Genomic DNA, 13422 nt, shown 5'->3' with positions numbered 1-13422 from the left:
GTGCGTCCCCCTGTAAAGGTCAAAATGCGCAAGTTTCATCTTTAACAAGTTACTTGTGGTCATTTCTAGAGCATTCTAGAAGGTTGTTCGACGTGTATTGAGCGCCTCTAGATGGTTCATGTACCCCTACCAAAGAGGAACTTATCCCATCAATGAGGGAGCTATCCCATCCAAAGAGGGGATTATCCCATTGATGGTGGACCTGAATAACTTCCTCTAGACCACTATAAATACAGGCATTGGGCCAGAAGGAGGAGAGGTTGGAAGCTAAACATTTCTAAGGGTAGATGCTGCTTGAATTAGGACTCCCATTTAGAAGCTTGTGAGGAGAGATTGCCATCTTTGCTTGTTCTATTTGGAAGTGGGTGAGCTTTGTCAAAGTAAAGGAGAACTCTTGATGGACCCTGAGAGGGACTTGCACAACACCAAGGCTCAGGTTGTAATTGTTCCTTTTGTTTCCTATTAATGCAAATGAGTCCATTCTTCTCAATAACTTGTTATTTATGAGTTGTTTCATGTACTCCTTGGTCTATGTGTTAAATATGTTTTATTCTATGAGATTATCAAGTGCTATTTAATCGTTTGATTGTTAGTGGATGCAGGTTTCAAAGTGAAGGAGGAGCTCATCCGGATCAGCGGAGCTGGACTGCTACAACAGCGTTGGATTACAGGTAGGATCTAAACACTTGATTTCTTATATAGTAAATGCATGTTTAGAGAAGGATTTCTCTTGTTTGTCTTGTTTGTCACTAGAGAGTCTTAGGCTCCTAGGGAGGTTGGTTGTGTCCGCACTATCGACTCTTTCCGCCTGACAATTTTAGTGTGGTCGTGCCCGTCACGGTCACATTAAAACCCAAATGATACATGCGCACATCGTCATGGCGGGATCCGTTCAAAGAATCTTATACCAACAAGAAGTCAGCATTCAGGATTATTTCAAATGCTTTCAACTTGATACTTTCATCTTTTTGAATCCTCCTCGCGAAGTAGTTCTCTTCGATCTTGGAATAGGATGGCAATTTAAAATTTAATGCGACCATGGCCAAAATCGGCTTGGGCAAATACCCTGGTTGACTGGTTGTAGCCCTGCTCTCCCATTTATTGACTGTTAATGCTCAACCAGGTGATTAATTCACAGGAGCACTATTAACGGAATAGTTGTTTTTTTCCTTATTTTGGGCTCATCCTTGAAATTATTTTCGAATCATCCTTCAAATTTTTTTCTTTTGTCAGGTATAGTTTATTGTTTTATGTATTGTCCAAGATATGCTTTGAGACACCAGGATTTCTCAATATCGACTGTGGAGCGAAAAGAAATCACACCACAGAAAACAACATCACATGGGTCTCCGATACCAATTACATAGAGGTCGGTGAGACTGCAGACATAGGAGACGCCAGTCGAAAAGGTTCCTACTTGCATAGTCTATGGTATTTCCCGAAGCCTCTCAACAAGTCTTGCTACCACTTACCTGTGACACCCAGTGTGCCTTTCCTCGGAAGGTTATGGTTTGCCATTGGAAATTACAGTGGATTCACACACCTTCCAATTAGTTTCGCTTTCTCTATTGAAACACTAGATATGTTGGTTGTGCAGAACATAACTGTTGGGGATTTTTATGTTATAATCCCAAAAAACAAAATAAACTGCACACAGAGACAATGTTCTGTTTTTGTCCAGGATCTTTAACATAGGCAAGCTTAAAAAAAGTTTCTAAGCAGAGCGTTACATACACCCACAAAAGCTTTGTATTCATTAAAATAAAATTCCTGATACAAGATTCATCCTCTTTCACTCAGAGGGATTCACCAAAAAAATATTTCAACAACAAAATATTACTCGGTCTCCTCCTGAGATTTTACACTGTTGTGTGTAAAATTCTCATTTACATTTACTGCTGTAATAACCTTTTACATATACTGCTGTAAAACAATTTTTTTACATATGCTGCTCCAAAAAAAACATTATGTGCTCTTGCACATTACAAAATCCCCTGCTTTTTGTTCTGCCTTCGCACTGATGTGCAGATCTCCTTGCTTTGCATTACAATGCATATAATTCAAAAAAAAAAAATGTTTTCGCACCGCTGTGCGATCCTCACATACAATACAAAGTCAACACATAACAAAAAACTTCGACGCTGCTGCCCTGTTCTCTCTACTCTCACTGCTGTGCGTTTTACAACATATTCACAATTGCATGGTCAACGCATCAAGAAAAACATATATGTCATACGATGCATATGAAATTAAAAAAAAATTACATACCCTTTTTACGCCCATACGTCCGTATAAAAAAAACATTAAAATTAAAACTTGTACCTAAAATCTACGACTAGCATTAAACTTCATTAAACGTTTCTCTGAAACGCTGGTCAATTTTTTTTTTTACTCCACGTAACATTTATTTGCTGCAGGTCGGTTGTTGTCCGTCAACTGTTGATCTGCCTTCACGAAATAAAACGGTTGTGGTGAATATCGGAAGCCCTTACCTGACTAACCTTTACGTCCCGATGGAAAGGCTGTTTTGTAAAATGTACAGAGGACGCGTGACAGAGTTTTATTGCATCGGATGAGTTTGTATGAAAACCACTTGCTGAGCAAAAGCGGTCTGATAAGGTAGTTGGTTTTCCTGAGCTGTTTTGGTGAATTAAATGCTGCGTGGTTCAACTGTCGCGCAGTTGAAATTACAATTTCAACACTCCCCTTTAATTTCAACTGCTGGGTATTCAGTCATACCCAAACATTTCCTCAAAAATTCAAAGCTTTTCTGATCCAATGTCTTTGTCAAATGTCTGCAACCTGTTCCTGCGTCCTGCAATGTTCTAAGACAATTTCTCCATTGTTCACCAATTCTCTAATGTAATGATACATTGTGTCAATGTGTTTCGTTCTCTTATGAAACACTGAATTCTTGGATAATGCAATAGCTGAGCTATTGTCACAAAATATCACCGTTGCTTCTTCCTGCTCTTGGCCTAAGCTCCTTAACATTCTTCTCATCCAAACTGCTTGACATGCTGCTGCTGTAGCTGTGACATACTCTGCCTTCGCTGTAGATAGCGCTACAATAGGTTGTTTCTTAGAAGCCCATGAAATGGCTCCTGAACCCATGTGAAATACATAACCGGATGTGTTTTTCCGATCATCTACACTTCCAGCCCAATCACTATCAGTGTATCCAACTAGATCTGAACATTCTGAGATAGTATATAAAATGCCAAACCTTTTTGTACCTTTAACATACCTCAAAATCCTTTTCGCTGCCTGCCAATGTGCTTTTTTTGGCCTCTCCATGAATCTGGAAATTAAACTAACAGCAAACTTTATATCTGGCCTAGTTGCAGTCAAATACATTAGGCTGCCAACTATGCTCTTGTACAAGCTAGAATCAAAATCCTTGCTGTTGTCCTCTTTGCTGAGTTTTAATCCCATCATTGTGGGAGTGATTGTTGCCTTGTTGTCTTGCATGTTAAATCTGCCCAACACTTCATTTACATATTTTGCTTGTGAGATAAAAATTCCATTTTCATTTTGAACTACTTCTATTCCTAAGAAGTATTTCAGCAAACCCATGTCAGTCATTTCAAATTCCTCTTTCATGACTGTTTTGAAGTTTTCAATGAGGTAGTCATCATTACCTGTAAAAATAACATCATCAACATATAACACAACAATTAAAATTCTACCATCTTTTTCTTTGATGTAGACGGTGGGTTCTCCCTCACACTTTGCAAATTCATTTTCCAGTAGATAGGAATCTATCCTACTGTACCATGCTCTTGGTGCTTGCTTCATCCGATAAAGAGCTTTCTTCAATTTGCACACTTTGTGCTCTTGGCCTTTCTTCTCATAGCCTAGAGGTTGTTCAATGTAGACCTCTTCTTTTAACACTCTATTTAGGAACGCTGATTTCACATCCATTTGGTAAACTTTATACTTGTTTTGTGCTGCTATGGACATCACAGCTCTCACGGTTTCCATTCTTGCAACCGGTGCGAAAATTTCCTCATAGTCTTTCCCATACTGCTGCTTGTATCCCTTGACAACCAGCCTTGCCTTGTGTCTTTCTATTTTTCCTTCAACATTGCTCTTGGTCTTGTAGACCCATTTGACTCCAATGACTTATTTACCTTTTGGTAGCTCAACTAAATCCCATGTCTTGTTTCTCTCTATGGCATTCATCTCCTCATCCATAGCTTCTATCCATTTCCTATCCTTAATTGCATTTTCGAAATGAATAGGGTCATCAACATGACAATACAAAGCAAACAAGGAATTCATACCTTCATCATAAATATCACTTAAATTTCTGAATTTCTTACCTCTTTCATTTGGTGTGCAAGGGCTTGAAGACGCACTTGAATTTCCTCCTTGTGGTGTGCTTGGAGAAGCATTCTCATTTCTCCTCAAGGGTGTCTCTTGCTGTCCTTGTGTTGGCGCTGCTGTTTGGAGATGTATTTCAGCGATCTCCTCATCATTTTCATCATGAGACAAACAATTTTTAACATTCACTGTTTTCTCTATGCTTCCATCCCAAGCTTCCTCCTCAATGAACTGAACATCTCTGCTCACAAAAAACTTTTTGGTGGATGGGATATACAACCTGTAAGCCTTGGATTCCTCAATGTATCCAATGAAAATACATTTCTCCCCTTTGCTGTCCAACTTCTTCCTTAGCTAATCTTACCTCTTTCATTTGGTGTGCAAGGGCTTGAAGACGCACTTGAATTTCCTCCTTGTGGTGTGCTTGGAGAAGCATTCTCATTTCTCCTCAAGGGTGTCTCTTGTTGTCCTTGTGTTGGCGCTGCTGTTTGGGGATGTATTTCAACGATCTCCTCAACATTTTCATCATGAGACAAACAATTTTTAACATTCACTGTTTTCTCTATGCTTCCATCCCAAGATTCCTCCTCAATGAACTGAACATCTCTGCTCACAAAAAACTTTTTGGTGGATGGGATATACAACCTGTAAGCCTTGGATTCCTCAATGTATCCAATGAAAATACATTTCTCCCCTTTGTTGTCCAACTTCTTCCTTAGCTGATCTGGAATGTGTGCTTGGGCAAATACCCTGGTTGACTGGTTGTAGCCCTGCTCTCCCATTTATTGACTGTTAATGCTCAACCGGGTGATTAATTCACAGGAGCACTATTAACGGAATAATTGTTTTTTTCCTTATTTTGGGCTCATCCTTGAAATTATTTTCGAATCATCCTTCAAATTTTGTTCTTTTGTCAGGGATAGTTTACTGTTTTATGTATTGTCCAAGATATGCTTTGAGACACCAAGATTTCTCAATATCGACTGCGGAGCGAAAAGAAATCACACCGCAGAAAACAAAATCACATGGGTCTCCGATACCAATTACATAGAGGTCGGTGAGACTGCAGACATAGGAGACAAAGGGTTCCTACTTGCATAGTCTACGGTATTTCCCGAAGCCTCTCAACAAGTCTTGCTACCACTTACCTGTGACACCCAATGTGCCTTTCCTCGGAGGGTTATGGTTTGCCATTGGAAATTACAGTGGATTCACACACCTTCCAATTAGTTTCGCTTTCTCTATTGAAACACTAGATATGTTGGCTGTGCAGAACATAACTGTTGGGGATTTTTATGTTAAAATCCCAAAAACAAAATAAACTGCACACAGAGACAATGCTCTGTTTTTGTCCAGGATCTTTAACATAGGCAAGCTTAAAAAAAAATTCTAAGCAGAGCATTACATACACCCACAAAAGCTTTGTATTCATTAAAATAAAATTCCTGATACAAGATTCATCCTCTTTCACTCAGAGGGATTCACCAAAAAAATATTTCAACAACAAAATATTACTCTATCTCCTCCTGAGATTTTACACTGCTGTGTGTAAAATTCTCATTTACATTTACTGCTGTAATAACCTTTTACATATACTGCTGTAAAACAACTTTTTTACATATGCTGCTCCAAAAAAAACATTATGTGCTCTTGCACATTACAAAATCCCCTGCTTTTTGTTCTGCTTTTGCACTGATGTGCAGATCTCCTTGCTTTGCATTACAATGCATATAATTCAAAAAAAAAAAAATTGTTTTCGCACCACTGTGCGATCCTCACATACAATACAAAGTCAACACATAACAAAAAACTTCCACGCTGCTCCCCTGTTCTCTCTACTCGCACTGTTGTGCGTTTTACAACATATTCACAATTGCATGGTCAACGCATCAAGAAAAACATATATGTCATACGATGCATATGAAATTTAAAAAAATTTACATGCCCTTTTTACGCCCATACGTCCGTATAAAAAAAACATTAAAATTAAAACTTATACCTAAAATCTACGACTAACATTAAACTTCATTAAATGTTTTTCTGAAACGCTGGTCAAACAAAAATTTTACTCCACGTAACATTTATTTGCTGCAGGTCGGTTGTTGTCCGTCAACCGTTGATCTGCCTTCACGAAATCAAACAGTTGTGGTGAATATCGGAAGCCCTTACCTGAGTAACCTTTACGTCCCGATGGAAAGGTTGTTTTGTAAAATGTGTACAGGACGCATGGCAGAGTTCTATTGCATCGGATGAGTTTGTACGAAAACCACTTGCTGAGCAAAAGCGGTCTGATAAGGTAGCTAGTTTTCCTGAGCTGTTTTGGTGAATTAAATGCTGCGTGGTTCAACTATCGCGCAGTTGAAATTACAATTTCAACACTCCCCTTTAATTTCAACTGCTGGGTATTCAGTCATACCCAAACATTTCCTCAAAAATTCAAAGTTTTTCTGATCCAATGGCTTTTTCAAAATGTCTGCAACATGTTCCTGCGTCCTGCATTGTTCTAAGACAATTTTTCCATTGTTCACCAATTCTCTGATGTAATGATACTTTGTGTCAATGTGTTTCGTTCTCTTATGAAACACTGAATTCTTTGATAATGCAATAGCTGAGCTATTGTCACAAAAAATCACCGTTGCTTTTGCCTGATCTTGGCCTAAACTCCTTAACATTCTTCTCATCCAAACTGCTTGACATGCTGCTGCTGTAGCTGCCACATACTCTGCCTTCGTTGTAGACAGCGCTACAATAGGTTGTTTCTTAGAAGCCCATGAAATGGCTCCTGAACCCATGTGAAATACATAACCGGATGTGTTTTTCTGATCATCTACACTTCTAGCCCAATCACTATCAGTGTATCCAACTAGATCTGAACATTCTGAGATAGTATATAAAATGCCAAACCTTTTTGTACCTTTAACATACCTCAAAATCCTTTTCGCTGCCTGCCAATGTGCTTTTTTTGGCCTCTCCATGAATCTGGAAATTAAACTAACAACAAACATTATATCTGGCCTAGTTGCAGTCAAATACATTAGGCTGCCAACTATGCTCTTGTACAAGCTAGAATCAAAATCCTTGCTGCTGTCCTCTTTGCTGAGTTTTAATCCCATCACTGTGGGAGTGATTGTTGCCTTGCTGTCTTGCATGTTAAATCTGCCCAACACTTCATTTACATATTTTGCTTGTGAGATAAAAATTCCATTTTCATTTTGATCTACTTCTATTCCTAAGAAGTATTTCAGCAAACCCATGTCAGTCATTTCAAATTCCTCTTTCATGACTGTTTTGAAGTTTTCAATGAGGTAGTCATCATTACTTGTAAAAATAACATCATCAACATATAACACAACAATTAAAATTCTACCATCTTTTTCTTTGATGTAGACGGTGGGTTCTCCCTCACACTTTGCAAATTCATTTTCCAGTAAATAGGAATCTATCCTACTGTACCATGCTCTTGGTGCTTGCTTCATCCCATAAAGAGCTTTCTTCAATTTGCACACTTTGTGCTTTTGACCTTTCTTCTCATAGCCTAGAGGTTGTTCAATGTAGACCTCTTCTTTTAACACTCTATTTAGGAACACTGATTTCACATCCATTTGGTAAACTTTCTACTTGTTTTGTGCTGCTATGGACATCACTGCTCTCACAGTTTCCATTCTTGCAACCGGTGCGAAAATTTCCTCATAGTCTTTCCCATACTGCTGCTTGTATCCCTTGACAACCAGCCTTGCCTTGTGTCTTTCTATTTTGCCTTCAACATTGCTCTTGGTCTTGTAGACCCATTTGACTCCAATGACTTATTTACCTTTTGGTAGCTCAACTAAATCCCATGTCTTGTTTCTCTCTATGGCATTCATCTCCTCATCCATAGCTTCTATCCATTTCCTATCCTTAATTGCATTTTAGAAATGAATAGGGTCATCAACATGACAATACAAAGCAAACAAGGAATTCATACCTTCATCATAAATATCACTTAAATTTCTGAATTTCTTACCTCTTTCATTTTGTGTGCAAGGGCTTGAAGACGCACTTGAATTTATTCCTTGTGGTGTGCTTGGAGAAGCATTCTCATTTCTCCTCAAGAGTGTCTCTTGTTGTCCTTGTGTTGGCGCTGCTGTTTGGGGATGTATTTCAGCGATCTCCTCATCATTTTCATCATGAGACAAACAATTTTTAACATTCACTGTTTTCTCTATGCTTCCATCCCAAGCTTCCTCCTCAATGAACTGAACATCTTTGCTCACAAAAAACTTTTTGGTGGATAGGATATACAACCTGTAAGCCTTGGATTCCTCAATGTATCCAATGAAAATACATTTCTCCCCTTTGCTGTCCAACTTCTTCCTTAGCTAATCTGGAATGTGTGCATAGGCCACACATCCAAAAACTTTCATGTGGGTGACTCCTTGCTTTCTCCCACTCCATGCCTCTTTCGGCACTTTGTTCATCACTACTTTTGTAGGACACCTATTCAAAATATATACTGCACAGTGTACAGCTTCAACCTAATAATCATTTGGCAAATGCTTTGCCTTCAACATGCTCCTCGCCATATCCATGATGGCCTATTCTTCCTTTCAACAACTCCATTTTGCTGCGGAGTGTACCTTGCTGTAAATTGTTTGTATATTCCATTTTCTCTACAAAACCATAGAAATTCCTTGGAAATATACTCACCTCCTCTATCAGTTCTTAGAACTTTGATATGCAGCCTGCTTTGGTTTTCCACAAGTGCTTTGAAATTTCGAAATTTTTCAAACATTTCACTTTTGTTTTTAAGGAAGTAAACCCAAGTTTTTCTGGTGAAATCATCAATGAATGTCAAAAAATATTGGCTGCCTGCTAGTGATGGAGTTTGCATCAGTCCACATAACTCTGAGTGGACAATCTCTAAGGGTGCCTTTGCCCTTATGCTCTTCCCGGATGGAAAACTTTCTCTGTGTTGTTTCCCCAAGATACAACCTTCACAAAGGCTATCCGGTTTCTCTATCAATGGTAATCCTCTTACCATTCTTTTTATACTCAAAAAATTAAGACCTCCAAAGTTGAGATGCGCAAATCTCAAATGCCACAACCAATTTTCATCCTTTGGCACGCTTTGGAAAGCCTCTTGGGTAACTGCTGCAATTACATCTTTGTTTTTCAAATCTGCCCTTATTCTAAGAGGGAACATCCTGTTCCTTGTCATCTTTACTTCAACAATACATCGTTTTCTAGGTGCTCTATCCATGATGGTGCATACATCATTCTCAAATAAGACATTGTAACCCTTTTGAACAAGCTATCCAATACTCAAGAGGTTACACTTCATTCCAGGAACATAATAGACATCTGCTATGGTTTTCTTTTCATCTTTCTTTGTAAATATTTTTACTTCTCCTTTTCCCATAACAGAAATTTTACTATCAGTTCCAAGTGTGACTTGTGATTTCACATTTTGATCTAAATTGGAAAACAAGGCTATGTTTCCTGTCATATGGTTGCTACAACCGGAGTCTAGAAACCATATATCATCACTGTTTGTTTCAGCAATGTTACAAGCTAAAAATACATTATCTTGGCTGATATTTTCTCTAGTAATATTTGCACTAGATCTATTATTCATATCATGCTGCTTCTTCCTACATTCATTGGCATAGTGCCCATATTTTTTACAGTAATAACATTGGACATTGGATTTTTTATACCTTTGTCATTGAGCATGATGTTGTCCACTTTGTTGACTGTTGCCTTGGCCTTGGTTCTGATTTGGATTGCTGCCTCTTCCTTGAGCATTCGCTGGACTGTTCCTTCCACCTTTGTTTTGGCTTCTACCTCTTCCTTTCTTGTTTCCTCTGCCTTGACCTCTTCCTCTTCCAAAGGACATCTGGGTCTGGCAAGCTTGCTCTAGAGATAAGTTTACATTTCTACTCAACCTCTGCTCGTGTTATCAGTGATGCATGAAGTTCATCAACTGAAAATTTTGAGAGATCCTTTGTCTCTTCTATGGTGGTGACAATCACATCAAACTTTGAGGGTAGGACCCTCAATATTTTCTCCACAATCCTCCTTTCTTCAAGAGTTTCTCCATGAGTTCTTATTTGTGTGACCAGACCAATTACATGTGTGAAGAATGAGTCAATATTGTCTGACTCCTTCATGTACAGGTTCTCAAAATCTTTCCTCAACAACTGTAGTTTTGTTGTCTTCACTTTCTCCATGACTTGATAGGCTGTCTTGAGAGTTTTCCATGCTTCTTTGGATGTCTTAGCTGCTGCTATCCTTGCAAACACACTCTGGTCCACTGCTTGATACAAAAATACAAGGGCTTTTGAATCCTTCTTCCTATTGCTCTTCAATTGATCTTTTCTTGCCTGAGTTAACCTATTAAACTCATTTTCATCTGCTGGTTCTTCAAATCCATCCTCAACTAATTCCCATAAATCTTGTGAGGCAAACAGGGCTCTCATGGTTATGGCCCAATAGTCATAGTTTTTCCCATTAAACTGTGGGAGCTAAGTATTAAAAATACCCATGCTAGTGCTGGTGCTGGTGCCAGCCATTCTAGCTCTCTAAACTATGCTTCGAATGCTTGACTGTATTTAAAATATTGATTGTTTCTTCAACAGTAACAAAAAAGAACTTTGAGGAATACCTGGATTCTTTTGCCTGAGACTTCACTTTGTTGGAGAGGATTTACTGCTGCAACAAAAGGAACCTTCCTTCAGCTTCTTTGACACCTTCAAAGAGCCTAGATTAGCACCGATACCACTGTTGGGGATTTTTCTGTTAAAATCCCAAAAACAAAATAAACTGCACACAGAGACAATGCTTTGTTTTTGTCCAGGATCTTTAACACAGGCAAGCTTAAAAAAAATTTCTAAGCAGAGCATTACATACACCCACAAAAGCTTTGTATTCATTAAAATAAAATTTCTGATACAAGGTTCATCCTCTTTCACTCAGAGGGATTCACCAAAAAAATATTTCAACAACAAAATATTACTCTGTCTCCTCCTGAGATTTTACACTGCCGTGTGTAAAATTCTCATTTACATTTTCTGTTGTAATAACCTTTTACATATACTGTTGTAAAACAATTTTTTTACATATGCTGCTCCCAAAAAAACATTATATGCTGTTGCACATTACAAAATCCTCTACTTTTTGTTTTGCCTTCGCACTGATGTGCAAATCTCCTTGCTTTTCATTACAATGCATATAATTAAAAAAAAAAAAATTCTTTTCACACTACTGTGCGATCCTCACATACAATACAAAGTCAACCCATAACAAAAAAACTCCCACGCTGCTCCTTGTTCTCTCTACTGGCACTGCTGTGCGTTTTACAACATATTCACAATTACATGGTCAACGCATCAAGAAAAACATATATGTCATACGATGCATATGCAATTAAAAAAAATTTACATACCCATTTTACACCCATAATTCCGTATAAAAAAAACATTAAAATTAAAACTTATACCTAAAATCTACGACTAGCATTAAACTTCATTAAATGTTTTTCTGAAGCCCTGGTCAAACAAAAATTTTACTCCAGGTAACATTTATTTGCTGCAGGTCGGTTGTTGTCCGTCAACTGTTGATCTGCCTTCACGAAATCAAACAGTTGTGGTGAATATCGGAAGCCCTTACCTGACTAACCTTTACGTCCCGATGGAAAGGATGTTTTGTAAAATGTACAGAGGACGCGTGGCAGAGTTTTATTGCATCGGATGAGTTCGTACTAAAACCACTTGCTGAGCAAAAGCGGTCCGATAAGGTAGTTGGTTTTCGTGAGCTGTTTTGGTGAATTAAATGCTCCGCGGTTCAGCGCAGTGGAAATTACAATTTCAACAATAACGTTCACAAACAAAACAATCACAGATATAACAGATATATATAAATATCCATTCAATTATGAAGAAGTGTTGGTTAGTTCTGGCAGAGTTCTGTATGTTTGCTTGATTAGAACCTCTGAGGGTGATGATCCCTATATCTCTGGTATCGAGTTGAGGACCCTCCGGGATGGCATGTATCAACAGGCTAAGCCCAGAACAGGGTTGCATTTACATTCAAGATATGATCTCGGCAGAGAATCATGGGTCAGGTAAATTTTTTGAAATTGTTATGTTTTGCATGTGAAAATCTAAACTCCACAAGGTTTAGATATCAAAATTTGATATATGCAGAAGATTACTGCTGCCGTTGTTCGGCAGGGGTGATACTTTTTTCTCTTATGAATAACATTGCATGGTGAAACAGGTATCCTCAAGATGAGTTTGACCGCCTGTGGCTCACAATCGGATTAGTTCAAACTGTAAGTGTGTAGAAAGTTATTTCACGAAACCATACCCAGAACCTTCCGCCATCTGCTGTGATGCAAACGGCGTTGATAAGCAACTCGTCTGATTTAATGCTAATTATCCGTCAGATATCAGGGCCAGCCGACAGGAAATTATTGTTGTTATATTTTGCAGATCTCGAGCCGATTAATATGACCTTTTCTGTTTTGATATATGGTCTAACAGTTTCTAATATCACTATGGTGCCAAATGATTCTACCTTAGAAAGAGCAGTTTCGATCAACAACACACGATCGGATTTAGAACTGGAACTTTTGACGTTCACCAATTCGACTCCTCGTCTTATACTCAACGCTTTTGAGTTTTACTCTCTCTTTGATACAGAACCAGCATCATATTCTAACGATAGTAAGTGCCCTTACTCATAAAACATGAACACCTGATGTTAAAATTCCAGATACTAAATTTTGTTGGGAATAATGCTTAATTAGTTATGTAAATTGCTGACAAAGTAGGCAGCAGATTTTGTGTTGTCTGTAGAATTAAAGCAGCAGATTGTTAGGATGGTCAGTGCTGGAAGTTGCTGGAAATTCACTGTAATGCCAGTAGATTGATTGCAGAGTTGATTGACAAATATTTTAGTAATAGTTTTACTATTTAAGAATGTAGTTTATAGTTGAATTTAATATATGAGATTTGCAGCATTTCTTAGCTCACACAGTCATTGTGTTTTTTAATTGTTTTATCTTTTATATGTTTTTTTCTTCATAGTACTGTTTTCTCATTTGGCTGGAAATAA

The 13422-nt window shown here is 38.1% G+C and overlaps 1 protein-coding gene across 1 annotated transcript; it reads left to right on the top strand.

Annotated features, from left to right (window-relative positions):
- The first annotated feature begins 11994 nt into the window (after positions 1–11994).
- Positions 11995–13020, top strand: LOC149188260 (uncharacterized protein At1g24485-like). Its single transcript, XM_089409909.1, has 3 exons — positions 11995–12017; positions 12152–12427; positions 12583–13020. Exons 1-3 carry the CDS (start codon positions 11995–11997, stop codon positions 12647–12649), a joined length of 366 nt encoding a protein of 121 aa, XP_089266035.1. The 3' UTR covers positions 12650–13020.
- Positions 13021–13422: the final 402 nt, after the last annotated feature.

Source organism: Pinus tabuliformis, chromosome 3_1 (genome assembly GCF_031772625.1).
Source record: "Pinus tabuliformis cultivar Carrire ecotype Pingquan chromosome 3_1, CPIR1, whole genome shotgun sequence".
NCBI classification, from domain to species: Eukaryota; Viridiplantae; Streptophyta; class Pinopsida; order Pinales; family Pinaceae; genus Pinus; species Pinus tabuliformis.
Note: the sequence above shows the minus strand (reverse complement) of the source record. Positions and strands in the feature narration are given on the sequence as shown.